This window comes from Haliotis cracherodii, unplaced genomic scaffold (genome assembly GCF_022045235.1).
Source record: "Haliotis cracherodii isolate W230 unplaced genomic scaffold, xgHalCrac1.p SCAF_39, whole genome shotgun sequence".
Taxonomy (NCBI): domain Eukaryota; kingdom Metazoa; phylum Mollusca; class Gastropoda; order Lepetellida; family Haliotidae; genus Haliotis; species Haliotis cracherodii.
The window spans coordinates 1,648,303-1,669,208 of record NW_027266296.1 but is presented as its reverse complement, the minus strand read 5'-3'; the positions used below and the strand labels follow the sequence as shown (position 1 = coordinate 1,669,208).

At 42.3% G+C, this 20,906-nt stretch overlaps 1 protein-coding gene across 1 annotated transcript in view; it reads left to right on the top strand.

Moving 5' to 3' along the window:
* The window catches only part of LOC139478117 (uncharacterized), a 45,975-nt gene extending 25,335 nt beyond the window's left edge, over window positions 1–20,640 (top strand). The window contains exons 23-36 of the mRNA XM_071260435.1: window positions 1,846–1,950; window positions 3,210–3,288; window positions 4,750–4,864; window positions 5,361–5,441; window positions 6,171–6,280; window positions 7,738–7,851; window positions 9,037–9,204; window positions 10,703–10,831; window positions 11,913–12,043; window positions 12,550–12,678; window positions 15,723–15,846; window positions 16,399–16,495; window positions 17,115–17,222; window positions 18,352–20,640. Of these exons, the coding sequence (XP_071116536.1) occupies window positions 1,846–1,950; window positions 3,210–3,288; window positions 4,750–4,864; window positions 5,361–5,441; window positions 6,171–6,280; window positions 7,738–7,851; window positions 9,037–9,204; window positions 10,703–10,831; window positions 11,913–12,043; window positions 12,550–12,678; window positions 15,723–15,846; window positions 16,399–16,495; window positions 17,115–17,222; window positions 18,352–18,425 (1,564 nt within the window). The 3' untranslated portion in view covers window positions 18,426–20,640. The remainder of the gene's footprint in view (window positions 1–1,845; window positions 1,951–3,209; window positions 3,289–4,749; window positions 4,865–5,360; window positions 5,442–6,170; window positions 6,281–7,737; window positions 7,852–9,036; window positions 9,205–10,702; window positions 10,832–11,912; window positions 12,044–12,549; window positions 12,679–15,722; window positions 15,847–16,398; window positions 16,496–17,114; window positions 17,223–18,351) is intronic.
* Window positions 20,641–20,906: the final 266 nt, after the last annotated feature.

Genomic DNA, 20,906 nt, shown 5'->3' with positions numbered 1-20,906 from the left:
GTATTCCAATTGCGCGCGCGTGTGTGTGTGTGTGTGTGTGGAAGGGGGGGGGGGGGGGGGGGGGTGGTTCGTTCTGACGTAACCCGTAATGGGATCTCCTCAGATCTTTGTTTAGCGGCAGCGAGTACTTAGATCTGATTTTAACGAGATTGTAAACGTCTGAGACCGGCATCACTTCGGGCTTTCCTCCCACATTAAGCTGACACGCCGTGATATAACTGGAATAATGTTAAAAGCGGCGTTAAACCCTACTCACTCACTCGCTCAGGTTTGATGACTTAGTGGATCGGGTGGTTAGGTTCGATGACTTGGTGGATCAGGTGGCTTAGTGGATTGGGTGGTCAGGATCTGTGGCTTGGTGGATCAGGTTGTCAGGTTCGGTTACTTGGTGGATCAGGTGGTCAGGTTCGGTGACTTGGTGGATCAGGTTGTCAGGTTCGGTGACTTGGTATATCAGGTGGTCAGGTTCGGTGACTTGGTGGATCGGCTGGTCAGGATCTGTGACTTGGTGGATCGGCTGGTCAGGTTCGGTGACTTGGTGAATCGGCTGGTCAGGTTCGGTGACTTGATGAATCAGGTGGCTTAGTGGATCGGGTGGTCAGGGTCTGTGACTTGGTAGATCGGGTGGTCAGGGTCTGTGACTTGGTAGATCGGGTGGTCAGGATCTGTGACTTGGTGGATCGGATGGCTTAGTGGATCGGGTGGTCAGGATGTGTGTCTTGGTATATCAAGGGGTCAAGTTCAGTGACTTAGTGGATCGGGTGGTTAGGATCTGTAACTTGGTAGATCAAGGGGTCAGGTTCAGTGACTTGGTGGATCGGGTGGTCAGGCTCAGTGACTTGGTGGTTCAGTGACTTGGTGTATCAGGTGGTCAATTTCGGTGACTTGGTGGATCGGCTGGTCACGTTCGTCGACTGATGGATCGGATGGTCAGGTTCGGTGACTTGGTAGATCGGGTGGTCAGGTTCGGTGACTTTGTGGGTCAGGTGGCTTAGTGGATTGGGTGGTTAGGTTCGGTGACTTGGTAGATCAAGGGGTCAGGTTCAGTGACTTGGTGGATCGGGTGGTCAGGTTCGGTGGCTTAGAAGATCCGGTGGTCAGGTTCGGTGACTTGGTAGATCAAGGGGACAGGTTCAGTGACTTGCTGGATCAGGTGGTCAGGTTCGTCGACTGGGTGGATCGGGTGGTCAGGATCGGTGGCTTAGAAGATCCGGTGGTCAGGTTCGGTGTCTTTGTGGATCAGGTGGTCAGGTTCGGTGACTTGGTAGATCGGGTGGTCAGGTTCGGTGACTTTGTGGATCAGGTGGCTTAGTGGATTGGGTGGTTAGGTTCGGTGACTTGGTAGATCAAGGGGTCAGGTTCAGTGACTTGGTGGATCGGGTGGTCAGGTTCGATGACTTGGTGGTTCAGTGACTTTGCGGATCGGTTGGTCAGTATCAGTGACAAAGTGGATCGGGTAGTCAGTTTCGGTGACTTGATGGATCGGGTGGTCAGGTTCGATGACTTGGTGGACGAGGTGGCTCAGTGGATCGGTTGGTCAGGTTCAGTGGCTTAGAAGATCGGGTGGGCAGGTTCGGTGGCTTAGAAGATCGGGTGGGCAGGTTCGGTGACTTGGTGAATCGTGTGGGCAGGTTCGGTGACTTAGTGGATCGGGTGGGCAGGTTCGTTGACTTGGCTAGTTGCATGTCATTGTACCCTGATGCCTTGATACGTTGTTAATTATATAAATCACCGTTTTATCTGGTCCAGATTCGATTGTATAGGCCGTCGTCATATAATTGGAATATTGGTGTGTGTGGCGTTCAACAACAAACAGAAAGCATATATTATATCGTTTTGTTTCAGTGTTAACGTTACGGTCACCCGTCTGGGGGGATCATACGGATCCAAGATTACACGTGCACACCAAACAGCATCAGCAGCTGCACTGGCCACACATATCATGAGGAGGTGGGTGAAACGTAGATCCTGGTTGCACATCCTGATAGCACTTCGTGATTGCACATCCTGAAGTAACAGGTCAAAATTTACCATAGGTTATTTTTACGCATATACTAATCCACTTTTGTTGAGTGAACCGTGAAGATTCCGGGGTAGAATAGGTCTTCAGCAACCTATGCTTGCCGTAAAAGGCAACTATGCTTGTCGTAAAAGGCGACTAACGGGATCTGGTAGTCAGGCTTGCTAACTTGGATGATGCATGTCATCGATCCAAACTGTTTGGATCAGTGCTCGGGAGATTAATCACTGGATTGTCTGGTCCAGAGTGCGGCGTTAAACAACAAACCAACCAACCAACAAACCAAACACTTTTGTTGGGGATATATGTATCTTTCCATGAAACACAAAACTTGTTCATAAAATACCACTAAATAACGTTAAGGACCATCCGATTCTTTCATATTACTGTTGTTGATCAGTCATGTTACTATAGTTAACTGTTTTTGAGTGGTATATGTCAAATGTATATTTTGACGTAATAAGCGCCCAGGGCGCCCAGGGCGCTCTCAATATTAGAAATAGGGGGCTCTTATAAGAATATAATTTTGGTGAAATAAAAACAGAGCTGAAAGATCGTCAATTTCGTGGTTTATGATGACAGACTGAAATGATACCCCAAAAAAGTCTCTTCGTATAATACACGACAGATATATTTTCCAGAATTTAATTGCCCATAATTAATGGTGCATATATCACACGAGTGCGTATCATGCACAAATAAATAAGTCCTGTGTATATTGATCAATCGTAAGGGGTGCTAATTGCTAATTTCACTAGCCAATATATTAGCAAATATCGCCGTGGGCGCTTATTAGAGTGGGGCGCTTATTACGTCGCATACGGTATCTGATTATCCCTTTCACATTTTGAGTAGTGTCTAATATGAATGAGTAGTAAATGATATCAATGGCCAAGTAAGTAACTATTTTAAAAGGCTAAAGCAAAGGAAACTATTGCAAAACGCTACAGGCGTGTTGGTTTCATGACATCACTTTGGGGAGCTGGAAGTCCAAATGGAATCAGCCATAAAAAGAGTGCAACACTGTTAGAAAACAAAATCTTTTTTATTTGTACAATGTCAATATAATGAGCAATGTTTGATTTCAATTCAGTTTGTAAGCGAGAAGATGTTGTTAATTATCAAACGTACAAGATAGTGTATTGTTTTTCGCAAATGTATGGTCGACGGTACTGTTTATGTATTCCAGGCCAGTTCGACTCAGTATGAACTTCCACACCAACATGAAGACAGTCGGGAAACGTTTCCCTTATCTTGCAGATTACAAAGTAAGATCTTTTATTCTAGCTATAGAAATTGCCATGCTCAGAACCGCAGGAATCATGTTTCAGAGATCATGTAAGGAAAGTAAGGTTACATCACTGCGTACGTCTTCATTCTATCAAATATTATCACATGCGATTATGTGGGTATGCATGCATATCCTAGTCTATCAGCCGCACATATGCATGCATATGTGTGACTGACAAACTGGGATATGCATTTATCATATAATGGGTAGGTTTCTCGACAGGATAAAGCCAACGGATAAAAACGATATCCGTTAGGGTCATATGCGGATAGAGATGCAAATATCAAAGGTCAAGTAGGACTACTTTCACTGTTTGTAAACAAACATGGCGTCGCCCTCGTCATTCGGCGATCGAGTCAGAATTAACCATCGGGAATCTGGATAAACTACAGGGATAATGGCTATCATTATCAAAAGAACAGTCTAATATACTGAGAATCAGTGTCTAACTGTGACGTAGCTAAGGCATTTTATAAGTTTGGGCAACTTTGGAGATATAAATTTTGAAACAATTTTGCGAGGGTACGAGGCCTAGCCAAGCGGGATCAGTAGCCTTATCTGTGCTTGTAGAACTCGGCGGCTTAAAACCTTCTCCACATATTAAAATAGTTGGATTGGGCCGAACTATGTTTGAATTGTTACCTTGTTTCGTTTTGTCGCTGTGTGTACATCTGACTACACTTCTTAACGTAATGACAGGACAGACCGACTGTCAACAACGTCTGACCGTGGCCGTGACGTCTCATAGACTAGGGTTAGAGTAGCTTCCCTTTGACAAAGGGCAGTTACTCTAGCGGACAGACCGATGGATTGCCGCGAAAGGCAATTAAAAACAACTGTTGTTTTGCGTATATGTTGCTTCGCCACTATATAAAAAACAGATTTCAGTTGGAACTATATTGGCCACTATCACTGTCCGACTGACACATCACTTACCCTGTGACGTAATAAATATTAATGCGCGCATTCCAGGAAAACTCGCAATGTTTCGGTAATGTTTGTGAGAGAGGGAAAGCGATTTTGAAGCACAGAATTAAAGAATGACATTATATGATAAAGAGGTTATCACGCTTGTGTGTTTGGGGATGGTAAATATCCTGTATTAGGAATAAACACTATGTATTCCTAATGCAGGATATTTACCATCCCCAAACACGCTCGCGTGATAACCTCTGTGTATGTGTGTGGCTGACAGACTGCGCTATGCATGCATATGTGTGACTGACAGACTGGGATATGCTGACAGACTGCAATATGCATGAATATGTAGCTGACAGACAACTTTACGAATGCATATGTGAGACTCACTAGCCGTGATATGCATGCATATGTGTGGCTGACAGTCGACAGTGATATGCATGGATTGGTGTTGGTTACAGACCGTTATATGCACGTACATTACTTGCATGAAAAGATTGTATTTGTTGTTAATCGGTAGATCGGCGTCAACAATGACGGCAAGCTGAATGGAATCCAGATGACTCTTAACACTGACTGCGGTGCGTCCCCCAATGACAACATCTTAGCGGCAATTCCAGAATGGTTGGACAATGGTAACAGTGCATCCTGCTTCTCCACACACAATATATAACTATTTCAATATATGTGACTCACTATGAGATAAGGGGGAAAATCACAATTTTATTTCTCATCATATTTTAAAACTACAGGATCTTAGGAACACAGAAATACAATTCACGTGTTTCAATTCATATTTATTACAGAGATAAATGGAATCAAACATTTAGACTCATTTTCCGGAAACTTACATTTTCAGACTTAAAACAGTTTATGTAATTGCAGTTTACATACATAATATCAGATTAATTGACGTAATACATTATGAACTGATGGGAGAAAAATAACATATTTCTGTACAGTCCGCACACATGGCGATATTTACGGAAGTAAGTTGACGTCAAACATCTTTCTTTTTATCGTAACAGCACAATTGTGTCCCAGCACCCATGAGTCCCTTTTCTCCTGGTGGGACAGATATAACAATTTCAAGTTAACTTCCGGTTGATCACAGTAATGTTCCCTTTTCAGCCTACTTCTGTCCTGCGTGGGACTTCAAACCTGTAGCCCTGAAGACAAACCTTCCCGCCAACACCTATTGCCGGGCTCCGGGTGAGGCTCGCAACTACATATACAATGTCAATAAAACCAAAACACCACCTCCGGGGTTTAGTGGACAGAGCGTCTTGCCGAAGAGCAGAAGGTCGGTCACGCCATACCAAAAGACCTTAAAAGATGGTACCTGTTGTGACCCTGCCTGGCGCCCAGCATAAAGGACTGGTCGGCTCGGAGTATACTGAGTAGGACGTCCATGTTTAAACCACACACACGCACGCACGCACGCACACTAACACGCACGCACGCAACCTTAAACACATCACCAATTTGATACCAAATAAAACCAAAAGCATTATAATGTATGTAAAGATACATTGGTTGTTCGCCTCTATTATGTTCTGTTTTATCGCCATTTTTAGAAGTTGGTAAGTAACGGTAACGACGAGATATCTTTATGGATGACAACTTCTTAATTCTATTACGATGCAACGTTTCTGCATGGATCCTTATACAGTTGTCACTCTTGATCTATACCGAAAAATCGCATCATAATAGAATGAGGCAGTCGTCATCAATAACGATGTTTTGTCTTTATTATATTCACATTGATGCTTTCCTTCTGGATGACACAGAGGTATGACAGAGGTAAACCGACGCGTTGCATACTTGCCATGGGTGCTAATGTACCTTTGATTGTCAAGGGCGTTTAAAAAGAGAAGCAAAATTAAATATTTTGATGCGCCATTCAAGCGGGTAAAAGTAACATGCCCATCTTTCTGGCAGGATCCTGCCCCGCCATCTTCATCATGGAAGCCATGATGGAACATGTGGCCAAGGTTTTCCACAAAGACCCGCTGGAATTCAGGAAGTTAAATTTGTTCGACAAAGGTCAGGTATGTAAAGGTCAAGAAGGTATACCCGAAATATCTCTCAGGCCACACATATCCTATTTGTTGGCTCACGACTCATGTAAATGTGTAGCTATATGCCTGAGACTGGTTTACATTTTAACTAACTGACATGTGTATTCACCTCAAAGCTATTTATCGCAAACGCAATGCTACAGGAAAGACCTTTATTCAATATCTATCATTGTCAGATATTGTGTTAGCAGTTTTGGTAATAAGGGGGAAACATGAAACGGATGTAGAACATTCTTGAAAACAATACATAGGTACGGCCTCATTACACAGTTGTAGGCATGGTATCATGTCACAGTTGTAGGCATGGCCTCATTACACAGTTGTAGGCATGGTCTTATGACACAGTTGTAGGCATGACCTCATTACATAGTTGTAGGCATAGCCTCATCACACAGTTGTAGGCATAGCCTCATTATACAGTTGTAGGCATGACATCATGACACAGTTGTAGGCATAGCCTCATTACACAGTTGTAGGCATGACCTCATTACACAGTTGTAGGCATGGTCTTATGACACAGTTGTAGGCATGGAATCATTACACAGTTGTAGGCATGGCATCATGACACAGTTGTAGGGTGGCTTCATGACACAGTTGTAGGCATGGCTTCATGACACAGTTGTAGGCATGGCATCATGACACAGTTGTAGGCATGGCATCATGACACAGTTGTAGGCATGGCTTCATGACACAGTTGTAGGCATGGCATGGCATCATGACACAGTTGTAGGCATGGCATGGCGTCATGACACAGTTGTAGGCATGGCCTCATTACACAGTTGTAGGCATGGTCTTATGACACAGTTGTAGGCATGGCATGGCATCATGACACAGTTGTAGGCATGGCCTCATTACACAGTTGTAGGCATGGCATCATGACACAGTTGTAGGCATGGCATGGCTTCATGACACAGTTGTAGGCATGGCATCATGACACAGTTGTAGGCATGGCATCATGACACAGTTGTAGGCATGGCTTCATGACACAGTTGTAGGCATGGCATGGCATCATGACACAGTTGTAGGCATGGCATGGCATCATGACACAGTTGTAGGCATGGCATGGCATCATGACACAGTTGTAGGCATGACCTCATTACACAGTTGTAGGCATGGTCTTATGACACAGTTGTAGGCATGGAATCATTACACAGTTGTAGGCATGGTCTTATGGCACAGTTGTAGGCATGGCATCATGACACAGTTGTAGGCATGGTATCATGACACAGTTGTAGGCATGACCTCATTACACAGTTGTAGGCATGGCTTCATGACACAGTTGTAGTGATGGCATCATGACACAGTTGTAGGCATCTAAAATCTTAAAATGCGGACAATATATGAAGAACATACATTTATCCGATCTTTTAATAGATATAATGGCTGTAGAATGAAATCAGGTTGTTCAGCTTACCTTACCTTCTCAGGCGTCTGTCACTGGAATGGTTCTGAAGTACTGCAACATCAAGGACATGGTGGCTCAGCTGGAGAAGTCAGCCGATGTCCAGACAAGGAAACAACAAGTTGCAGCTTTCAACCAGGTACAGGGGCTGATATACATGACAAGGAACTGTAGGGGTGATACGGTAGACACTGTTTGTTTTTTAGGGGGCTGATACTTCCAAATAATAATGCCCTGGTTACTCATATGACGTCCCTATCGAAGACAACCCAAAGAAATGTACTGTGGATCAAGGGGGATTTAACGTATTTAACCAAATAAAAAAGTATATAAATCATTATGGGACTGAAGGTGAAGCACAGTTCTAGCGTTCCCGCGGTGATATTGCTGAAATATTGCAAAAAATATTAACATATTTAACCAAATAAAAAAGTATATTAATCATTATGGGACTGAAGGTGAAGCACAGTTCTAGTGTCCCCGCGGTGATATTGCTGAAATATTGCTAAAAAATATTAACGTATTTAACCAAATAAAAAAGTATATTAATCATTATGGGACTGAAGGTGAAGCACAGTTCTAGTGTCCCCGCGGTGATATTGCTGAAATATTGCTAAACATATTAACTTATTTAACCAAATAAGTAAGTATTTTAATCATTACGGGACTGAAGTTGAAGCACAGTTCTAGTGTCCCCGCGGTGATATTGCTGAAATATTGCTAAAAATATTAACTTATTTAACCAAATAAATAAGTATTTTAATCATTACGGGACTGAAGTTGAAGCACAGTTCTAGTGTCCCCGCGGTGATATTGCTGAAATATTGCTAAAAATATTAACTTATTTAACCAAATAAGTAAGTATTTTAATCATTACGGGACTGAAGTTGAAGCACAGTTCTCGTTTTCCCGCGGTGATATTGCTTAAATATTGCTGAAAATATTAACTAATTTAACCAAATAAGTATTTTTTTAATCATTACGGGACTGAAGTTGAAGCACAGTTCTCGTGTTCCCGCGGTGATATTGCTGAAATATTGCTAAAAGCGACGTAAAACCCCTCATGAAACATATTGTGTTCACCCCGCAAGTATGTTTTTGCCTATTGTATTGCAGGTATATTCCATTCTTGCCAAAGACCCGGGTTTGATTCCGCACATGGGTACAATGTGTGAAGCCCATTTCTGGTCTCCCCCGCCATGATATTGCTGGAATAGTGCCAAAAGCGGTGTAAAGCCATACTCACTCACTCACTCATTGAAATATGTTTGTACATGCACTTGCCCTGAACATATTTCACCTGTGTCTGCCAATTATCACCCAGGCCAACAGATGGAAGAAGAAGGGTATCTCTGTGATGCCTCTCCGATGGGACCAGGACTACGCAGGCAACAATCCCAACTACAACGTCTACATGACTGTCTACCACGGGGATGGTTCCGTCGCTATTTCGATCGGCGGTGTGGAGGTGGGCCAGGGAATCAACACCAAGGTAGGTGACATGATGGAATACTCGTTTATCATCGTATGTCGACAGTAATCTACGTTTATCCTTTCTATAATTGCACTAGAAACGCCCCATTGTCATACAACTACCTTTTCGTGTATACGTTTACAAATATACATACAGATTATATTATTTTTTAGCATAAAGAGTTAATAAAGTTAACTCGTTAAAGTAAAACCTTATCGTCTAGCACTGTTGGCGCACTGACGTCACATAATAAATTAAATATTAGATAATTAAGCGTCAATTTATTCATGTCCATTCAAATGACTTTGTAGAATATTCATTGCATATATTGTCCAATCAGTATGTAGTGCGTACGTACTTCTGTAAATGTATTCACTATGTATAAAACTGCATACTTGTGCTTATGTAAAAGCCGAGGAGGACACGGCCAGAGTGGCGCTCGACCCACGGGACTCGGGACCCACGGTGGTCATACTCTTGGTCGACGCCTACCACTCTCCGTGTATTTAAGACATGATTTACAGAAGGACGTAACACTTATGTCTTATATGCGATCCTATCGCCAGTTAGGAGGTGGCTGTTACTCATGTGATACTCATGTGTAACGATCCCCCAGTGCCAGTTCGACTTGGTCTCACACAGAAGTAACAGTAACAATCACCATAGAAGTAACACTATCGCCATGCTTGGTAGGAGATGGATTTTTTTGTTTCTGACACTGACGACACATATGGGCGTCATCACATTGGTTGTGTACAACCGTAAAGCCGTTATCTCATGGGTAAACAGATTCAGTACTGTAGGCATCAAGCCCCATAGCACAATGCAGATTGGATATTAACATTTATCACGTTATGTACATGATTAGATTTTTTAATCAAATTACATATTTCTCATTATAAAGACATTTTTAAAAAATACAGAAACAGAATGGATCATGTCGGGATTTTCAGAGTTTAGCAAATTTATCATTATCTGATGGTCGTTAAAGTAGTAGTATGGGAGGAAATTAATACTTTCAATGGGAATACGTTTAACATGTAAGTAGGACATGGTATTCATGATCATCCTCTTATTCTCCGTATGAACAGTTTGTAAAAATAGAGTTCATAATATCACCGTCTTTGGACCAGCGACATACATTCACATTAAAATTGTGAAAAGAAGGTTTCCAATAAGCTATGATGAAACCTTTATCATTTAAATAAGTTAGATATCTTTCAGTTTGTAACAATGATTTTACTTTGCTGTAATTGCTAAGATAAAGTGGTACAGAAATACTTTGGTGCCACAGTTGACAAAATATATCCTTTTGTCTTTACTTAAATGAATATAAGAATAACTGTGGTAAAGGACGATCCTGATCACATGGACAATGTACAGTTAAACCCCGTCTTTAAGTTTAAAGACAAAGCTTAAATACCATGTATTTAACTAAACGTAACGGCGTTACTCCCTCTCTTTCAATAATTGTGTAGGATAGAAATGAATATAACCTGATTATGTTTCATAACAGATGATGCAAGTCTGTGCCTTTGAGCTGGGTATTCCTATGGACACGATCAAGGTAAAGCCAACGACAACCATGGCTGACTCCAACTCCAACATGACCGGTGGCAGCATCACCAGCGAAGTCAACGCACTGGTAATTTGAATGATGTAGTTCACATTCCTCCATTTTCTGATCAGGTGGCCTCTTCACAACATTTAAGATGCTATCTTCAAAATGACTATGGCGGATAATACGCCTGGACCTACCGGAACCATATATCGATATCCGTGATTGTAGGTCTCCAAAGTGTTGAACCATTCTATTATTCCGGCTTTACACTAAACTTGCTGTTTACACATTATTGCATATATATTAAAGAAACACAAATACGATACATTTTGGTTAATATATGAAGAACTACTCATGAATACTCAAGAGATATTTGATTGGTTCGATAAACAAACGAACATACCGGTATGTTGTGTAAATCGACGCTCATGAACGCATCATGTGACGTCATAGATCCATGACTCGAGATGCCCCATTTGTCTCGTGCAGGATTAGCGTGTAATGTTTGGAAATCACGTACAGCTTATCCGGATAAGAATAAAGTGTCTCTCTGGAAACACTGGACTGATTGTTAGTTTTGTCATTAAGTGGTACACATTTGAAACTTTTCTTCTTTACGTACATACTTCTCAAAATGTTGAAATGGTTCGCGTTTCTTTTTTAGGTGAGTATATAACAGTCTGTCCAAACACCCTCACTCACTGACGCATTTCCTCACTTACTCCTCTTGAAGCTGTGGTTGGAGGCAGATACCTTAACTGAACTATAAACTGACAAATAGAATCAACATCTTCCCTGAAAGTGTTCGCTCGTCACGCCAAAGGCCCTGGTTCGAATCCCGACATGGGTACATTGTGTGAAGCCCATTTCTGGTGTTTCACAGCGTGAAACTGCTGGAATATTGCTAAAGGCGACGTAAAACCATATTCCCTCTCTCAATTGCCTGAAAGACAGCCAATGGCTTAATGTGAATAAGCAAAAAGAACCAAATATTAAAAATATATGTAAGTGTTTCATATATGGTAATTCTAGAAAATATCTTATAATATTTCTTATACTTATCGCCAAATTGCCAGAGTGGTATGTTGCAGTTAATAAATTGTCAGTCCAACTCTTGATATCGCAACACACACTGCTCGTTAAAAGCATATCAATGTTTCTTAAGGGAGTCGTGCAGTGTTGTCAACAGTTAAAGACTCGGATGGCCCCAGTCAAAGCCAAGATGGTCAACCCTACCTGGCTGCAGCTGGTCACTCAATGTTTCAATCAACGAATGGACCTATCAGCCAAAAGCTAGTAAGTTTTTAGTTTAATATCTACATGTTTGTCATGCTCTGAAAAAAGTCGAAACCATGTTCAGAATGATGAGTGAGTGAGTACGGTTTTACGCCGCTTTTAGCAATATTCCAGCAATATCACGGCGGGTGACACCATAAATGGGCTTCACACATTTCAGAATGATGACTTGATGAGCCGCAGACATGCTTGACAAGAAGGATGCCTGTCTCCCTTGACATTTGCCTCAGTGTTATGTGCATCAGATGAAGTTAAGATAAGTACTATAATAATTTAGTTTTTTTTATTGACATAACTAGCTTACATTTCAACCAACCTGATACGTTCTTGTCAATCAAGACCGCCTCCGTGGTCTAGTGGTAGAGTGTCCGTCCATTTCTGGATCCCAATCCGATGTTTTCCTTGAATATGTCTAAAAGGGAGTAGAACTATGCTTACCAACTCACTGTTTTGCTCTGGACTGTGTAGGTACAAGAAATCCAAATTGTCTGTATCGAAATTTTCAGTACCAATCCAACAGGAGAGTCCAGTAACTACAACATCTACGGTGCAACGTGCACTGAGGTCGAGGTTGACGTTTTGACCGGGGAGAACCAGATCAACCGAGTGGACATCCTGTATGACTGTGGAGAGAGGTGAGACTACAGAGTGGCCATCCTGTATCACTGTGGAGAAAGGTGAGATGACAGAGTGGACATCCCGTATGACTGTGGAGAAAGGTGAGATGACAGAGTGGACATCCTGTATGACTGTGGAGAAAGATGAGACTACAGAGTGGACATCCTGTTTCACTGTAGAGAAAGATGAGACTACAGAGTGGCCATCCTGTATCACTGTGGAGAAAGGTGAGATGACAGAGTGGACATCCCGTATGACTGTGGAGAAAGGTGAGACTACAGAATGGACATCCTGTATGACTGTGGAGAAAGATGAGACTACAGAGTGGACATCCTGTTTGACTGTAGAGAAAGGTGAGACTACAGAGTGGCCATCATGTATGACTGTGGAGAAAGATGAGACTACAAAGTGGACATCCTGGATGACTGTGGAGAAAGATGAGACTACAATGTGGACATCCTGTAAGACTGTGGAGAAAGGTGAGACTACAGAGTGGCCATCGTGTATGACTGTGGAGAAAGGTGAGACTACAGAGTGGACATCCTGTATGACTGTGGAGAAAGGTGAGACTACAGAGTGGACATCGTGTATGACTGTGGAGAAAGGTGAGACTACAGAATGGACATCGTGTATGACTGTGGAGAAAGATGAGACTACAGAGTGGACATCCTGTTTGACTGTAGAGAAAGGTGAGACTACAGAGTGGCCATCGTGTATGACTGTGGAGAAAGGTGAGACTACAATGTGGACATCGTGTATGACTGTGGAGAAAGATGAGACTACAGAGTGGACATCCTGTAAGACTGTGGAGAAAGGTGAGATTACAGAGTGGACATCCTGTATGACTGTGGAGAAAGATGAGACTACAGAGTGGACATCCTGCATGACTGTAGAGAAAGGTGAGACTACAGAGTGGACATCCTGTATGACTGTGGAGAAAGGTGAGACTACAGTGTGGACATCCCGTATGACTGGAGAGAAAGGCTAGACTACAGAGTGGACATCATGTATGACTGTGGAGAAAGGTGAGACTACAGAGTGGATATCCTGTATGACTGTGGAGAAAGGTGAGACTACAGAGTGGACATCCTGTTTGACTGTGGAGAAAGGTGAGACTACAGAGTGGACATCCTGTATGACTGTGGAGAAAGGAACTTCATACAGATACATCGCCCAGACCGAGATTCATCGGGCTTGAGGTTTGTGACGATCGGACGCGAGCGAAATATAATGTAGGGTTGTTCTTTGTGGTGAGGGCCTGCTTGGCTTAAGGGTTACTCGGGGTAGGGTTGTACAAAAAAAGATTAAGGTGATGTTTGGATGTGAGGGGATAAGGGTGTGACGGGGATTGATGGATTAAGGTTGAGCTGTAAGGAAGGAGTACGGTTGGCTAAGGATATGGGTGATTATGAGTGATTATGGTTTTACGCCGCTTTTAGCAACATTCAAGCAATATCACGGCGGGGGACACCGGAAACGGGGTTCACACATTGTACCCATGTCGGGAATCGAACCCGGGGCTTCGGCGTAGCGAGCGAACGCTTTAACCACTAGGCTACCCGACAGCCCCGGGGTGATTATGAACACGAGAAGAGGAGTTGAGAATGGGTTGTTTTGTTTGTTTGTTTGGTGTTTAACGCCACACTCAGCAATATTCCAGTTATATAACGACGGTCTGTAAATAATTGAGCCTTGACCAGGCATCCAGTGATTGGCATACGATGACATACATCAACCAAGTCAGCAAGCCTGACCACCCGATCTCGTTAGTCGCCTCTTACCACAAACATTGTCGCCTTTTACGGCAAGCATGGTTTGCTGAAGATCTCTTCTACCCCGGATCTTCACGGGTCGCTTTGCTTAAGGACATACTGCTGGTAGTGTCGTACCAGCAAAGATTTAGGTGACATATTGATGCGGGGGGATAAGGGTGTGACGGGAATAGGTGGTGGGTGGGCTACGGTTGAGCTGTAAGGATGGAATACGGATGGCTAAGGATATAGGTGTTTATGAACACGAGAGGATATGGATTTAGGCAATAGGTATTTAGAATGGGTTCGGGGGTCACAGGGTGAGTGAGTGAGTGAGTTGGGTTTAACGCCGCTTTTAACATTATTCCAGTTATATCGCGGTGTGTCAGCTTAGGAAAGCCGAAGTGATGCAGGTCTCACACGTTTTCCACTTTGGTAAAACCCACGAGCACGGGTATGGTGCTGACAAACCTAGAAACATAATCGGGGCGAACCCGGATTCGAACCAGCAATCATAGGTTTCTGGCGTGCCCAAGGGATGCAACTCTGCACAGCGAATCGCGATGCCTTAGACGACTGGGCCACCCATGTCCCCTGTGATATGGTAAGGATGAGACTAGGTTATGGATGTTGGTAGGGTAGGGATGTCTATTGGGATATACTTGATGGTTAATGTGATTACTCTGTTTACGAGGGTGGGACATTATCACCAATTTTCCATCAAGGCCTTTTAATCCTGCCGGTGATACGCCCTCCTTTTCGCAAGGACCCGGTGTCAATGATTCCTGAACCCATGGTCATAGTACAGACGGAATCCAACCATGGACCTTTAGTTGAGATTCGTAATGTAAAGGAGAAAACACACATCCGAGGTTTTGTTGAAAATGTAAACACGAGGGAGAAGGATTTACCAATTCCCGTGTGTTTACATTTTCATTAAGAACCAAGGGATATTGTCTTCTCTGACTTATAAGCCATCAAAAGAGTTTAATTTAAACAACAACAAAAAACAATTTACATTTGGCGCGTTATAACGAGACAATTGTAAATCCTGTTCACGTGTACGACTGTTGGCGAAAGCAGTCGCTGAACGAGAATTTCGAAGTCGTGTCGAGGTTTTATACCAGGTGAATGCTGAGAAAAAAATAGAAAGAGTTGTGTCGTTTTTTAAGCATACTGAGCAGGGCGAAGACAATATGTAAATATGTTTTATCCTCTGTCAGTTTGTAAGTTCACTATATTCTATAGATATATGGCGATATATGAAGTTTCACTCTTATAAACATATGTTTCTTTAATGGTTGCAACAGCATGAACCCCGAGATTGATGTAGGACAAGCAGAGGGTGCGTTTGTGATGGGCTTGGGCTACTGGATGACCGAACAGATGATCTTTGACCCCACGACTGGCACCGCCCTGACGGACGGAACTTGGGTACGTTAGTAACCATTGTAGATTGAAAGGTTTACACAACAGCATCGTACCATGAGTGATCCCGGTAAGTGAAGTGCTTTTGATAACACAGCCACCTCGTGGCGAGTGAGTGAGATGGGTTTAACGCCGCTTGTAGCAATATTCCAGCAATATTACTGCGGGAACACTAGATATGGGCTTCACACAGTGATCCTGTGTTGGAAACCTTCGCGTCAACCACTCGGCTCCGAAAACGTCCCACAAAGGGAGCACCCAATACCATAACACACAGTGTTCTGGTTGCAGAGTGCGCTATATTACACCAGTATGTTATGTAAGATTCACGTTTTGGATTGCTCGTTGAAACAACAGCTCAACACAGGTTGAGTGGGAAGAACGGGACGAGTCGTAGACAAAGAATCATTCCACACCCATCAATCGAGAAGCTCTTTCTTCTCTTGACTGCAATGTTCGAGGATGCCAAATAAAGACTTACTTTTGCATACTGCAATACGTAGAGACATCATGTCATTCCAACATATCATGTTATATTATTATTTTATATTTGCACAGGAATACAAACCTCCACTGGGCAAGGATATTCCTATCGACTTTCGGATTCAGTTTCTGAAGAATGCCCCCAACCCACGTGGAGTCCTGAGATCCAAATGTGAGTGCTTTGTTGTTTGTTTGTTTGTTTGTTTGTTTGTTTGTTTGTTTTTTTTCACGCCGCCCTCAGCAATAGTCTCGCTATATGACAGCGGTCTGTAATTTATCAAGTCTGGACCAGGCAATCCAGTGATTGACATCATCAGCATTGATCGACATCATAAGCATTGATCGACGCAATTGGGATACGATGACAGGCATCAAGCAGGTCAGCAAGCCTGACCATCCTGTTAGTCGCCTCTTACGGCAAGCATGGGTTACTGAAGACACGGGAGTCTTCACTGGACCAGTGCGTTGTTGTGTCTGATACAGACTAGAGCATTATACTAGAGCCTAAACATTATATGTATGATGATAAGCCGGGCTAATCAGATGTGTCACACTTCTGGCCTTTCCCTGTGGAGATTACGGGTTAGAATTGGTCTTCATCAACCCATGCTGGACGCAAGAGGCGACCAAATCCTGACTTGTCTACTGGTAATACCCCATCACCATCATCCCTTATAGGAGAGGCTAGTCCATTACTGAAAACATATTGAATTAGCTTACCCCTTACCCATCAGTTAGAGGTTTTCTGATCAAAGAAGCGTAGCAAAGTCCTTCAACACTTTCTGTTACAGCTGTCGGAGAGCCGCCCTTATGTATGGCTGCATCAGCGTTGTTTGCTCTGAAACATGCTATCGAGGCTGCCAGAAGCGAAATATCAAAGGACACGTTCTTCCCCCTGGGTATGACTATTTATGTAGTCCTATTTGTATATTAACACTTATGATAAAACAGAATTGATATAGTATAAACATTAAATTACAAAACCACCAGACGCACAATATAGAAAGTTTGTTTTGTCATTATTGTACAGATGTTGTAATGGACTGTCCTGTTTTAACATACAAAAGACTTCTACAAGGGAATACAGTTGAACACATGCAGCAAGTTATTACATCTGCAGAGATCAGCAATCGTATAACCATATTACAAAATATGTATTGGCGAACACCTGGTGTCATCACCAATTTTCAGTGATCCATTCATATTATTTTTCACTGCTGTTTTGTCTTTTACGCCCAATGGAATCTGTTTAGGCTGATACTCCCGAATGATTTATCTCTGGCGATTATTCACATTATTTACTATGATTAATCCCAGTGGTCTGAAGGGCGGTGGGGTAGCCTAGTGGTTAAAGTGTTCGCTCTTCATGCCGAAGACCTTGGTTCGATTCCCCACTTGGGTACAATGTGTGAAGCCCCTTTCTGGTGTCCCCCACCGTGATGTTGCTGGAATATTGCTAAAAGCGGCGTAAAACAGTATTCACTTACTCCTGCGAGAGGATACATTGATCGAGAGTTCAGATCCTTAGTCCGGTAGCTGCTTACACCCACCCATACCATAGTGTTGAGTATCCACTGCCTGATTCACTATCAAACCGTTATTATCTGCTGTTGATGTTATGTTTCTTATCAACTGATATATTGCAACACCTATTTTACAACAGACCTATTGCTTATTGTCAACTGATATACTGAAACACCTATTTTACAACAGACATATTGCTTATTATCAACTGATATCTTGCAACACCTATATTACAACAGACCTATTGCTTATTATCAACTGATATTATGCAACACCTACATTACAACAGACCTACTCCTTATTATCAACTGATATCTTGCAACACCTATATTACAACAGACCTATCGCTTAATATCAACTGATGTACTGCAACACTGATTCAACAACAGACCTACCGCTTAATATCAACTGATGTACTGCAACACCTATATTACAACAGACCTACATGTACTCCTTATTATCAACTGGTAAAGTGCAACACCTGTTTCCATGTGCGTATTTCAGACGGTCCAGCAACAGTCGAGGTGATCCAGACCGCCTGTCTGGTTGACAGCACTCAGCTGATATATGGGACATAGCCAGCTGGTGTATGGGACATGGTTAAGGACAAGTGTATGGGACACACCCCGGTTTGTCATGCTATAACGTCCTGGCATGGCGTGATCGCGTATAGTCAAAGGTTAACCTCAAACTGATGTTGAATAATACATATAGTGTTTCTTGCGTCTATATTTAGTCAGTTGGTCCTTGCCCATCAATATTTTCAATAAGCGTTAGAATCATATTTAAGAGATGCCTATTGTACCCAAGTGAATAGGTTCCAGACGTCTCGAATCTCTCGCTTTAGATCAGCTGCACCTCTTTAATATTTTTCTCAACGTCTATTATTTTTCATTAATTTGTTTTCAATAATATTGGCATGTGGTGATTATGCCTGCGTAGGACGATCAGGTCACTCCCCAGGATCAAATCACTCTGGACTGATTTCATCCCAGGATCAAATCATTCCCCTTTCATCATAACATTCCCTAGGAAGAACACACTCCTCTTATACTTTCTGCATACTGTATCGGCGGTTAGCAGTGCCCTGCCACAACTAATTAACTTTCCAAATCTTTACATTGGCTATAGTTTGAATACTTAAATCATTCGCCAAGATGTAATACAACAATACCCCTAACTGGAAAGTTCTGTTAATTTTGTTAAAAGATATTTGTTTATACAAAAAAGGTAAAATTGAAAATGCCTTGAAAGAATTACACTTTTTACAGCCCATGTATGTTGCTCTGTAGTTTGTAATCCTGAACTCCAGGTTCTCTTTTAACGGGCGAATTACTATCCTGGGAAATGTAATCATTTCCTTGGAATTGCTTAGCGACTACAGTCCGCAGGAGAGAATCCACAATTTCCTTATATTTATGAACATGTAACATGCCCATATGATCAAACTGACTTACATCTTCCTGGGGCAAGAGAGTTAACTGCTTATTAAAGTCCAGTGTGACCCTTACCGTGCCAGGCTGGAATTTCTGGGCTCGATCGTAGCGTCACCAGTGTTTTCGAGTTGTGTCCCTTTCTATTCCTCTCCTATTGACCAATCAGATTCCTCCGCTTGTGTCACATCCATTTGCTTCAAACAAAATTAATGCAAAGACTCACTAGTCCAGCCAATTATAACTTCATAATACCAGCCTAGCTCGGCAAGTGACAACTGGCCTTTTAAAGTCAGGAAACTCACTTGCCTCGGGAAGATGACTGAATTAGGGCTGCCGACCCTGACACAGAGTGAGGTATTTTCCGCTAAATTGTTTTCTCCAAGAATAACCTTGCATTCATCAGAACAGATAACTTTACTCAGGTGATTAGCTGGTTTGATATCCCATTGAATTTTTCACATTGTAATCACGAAGTCTTCCTCATTAAACGAATTTATTTTCCTAAGGTTTCGACTTGATGGTTCTTTTTACAACAGGACGATATTAATTTTCATAGAATCTTGCAGGCATGTTTTCGAAATATTGAGTTCTGTTTGACCTAACCAAGTTTAAAAGTTGTGTCTTCGGTGGATCCTCCCTCTGATAACGTCTATAATGTCTGTATTTCAAAACATTCCGAATTCTTGGGCGATTGTTAGCAATGTTGGCATACTGTCTGCAAATGTTTTGACTTAACCGTCCGTATAAAAAAACGTGACTGCAATATGCCTGCAGTGTGGTAGCTCACCTGCCACATGTCATAATTTGGTGGCAATAAACGACCGGAACTGAATCATATTTTATAAGCTTTTTTGTTTACTCATGTGCATAAGAAATATGGCAACAAGATCTAGATCTTATCTTATGGCACTTCTAATTACAAATTAGATCATACTCAGTATTCAGTATGTAACGTGTTTTTATCATATATTCCAGGTTATAACGGTTTCTTCATTTCTTCATGTGAAAAATGTCGGACCCATGCTTCTTTGAAATGTCATCATTTACCAAGCTCTAGTTTTTGTTTCTGTGTCAAGATGATTCTGACAAGCACTCAACACCAGTACTATCCAACATTGTGAAACCACACATGTCAGCGGATATCTGATGCTGTATTATTCACATTTACTACGAACTGTGAAAACCATTTTTGTGTCATTGTTTTCAAATATAACACTCCATTCCTGGTGTCCCCTGTCGTGATATTGCTGGAATATTAGTAATGGCGGCGTTAAATATACTCTCACTCACTCTCTCAAATGATACGTGATATGTTTGCAAAGACTGAAACAAATATTATTATGACTGATTTGAAATAAACGACTAAATAACATTGTTCCTTTTTCATTTGTGTGGTTCACGGATGTCCAAGGAAAGGTAAGGTGCGCATCTGCTGTGAAGAAACATGTGATCGTGGACTCGAACACCAGATTCGCCCTGAATATGTTTCGTGGTTTGTTCTGTGCTCGTGGCTTTCACCACGTCCAGAGCCTGCATACTTTTGGACTTTCCTCCCATATCGCGCTGCCAGCGCCACGACAGAGCATACACTGACCCAGTTGAAACCAACACGTACCACCTCCG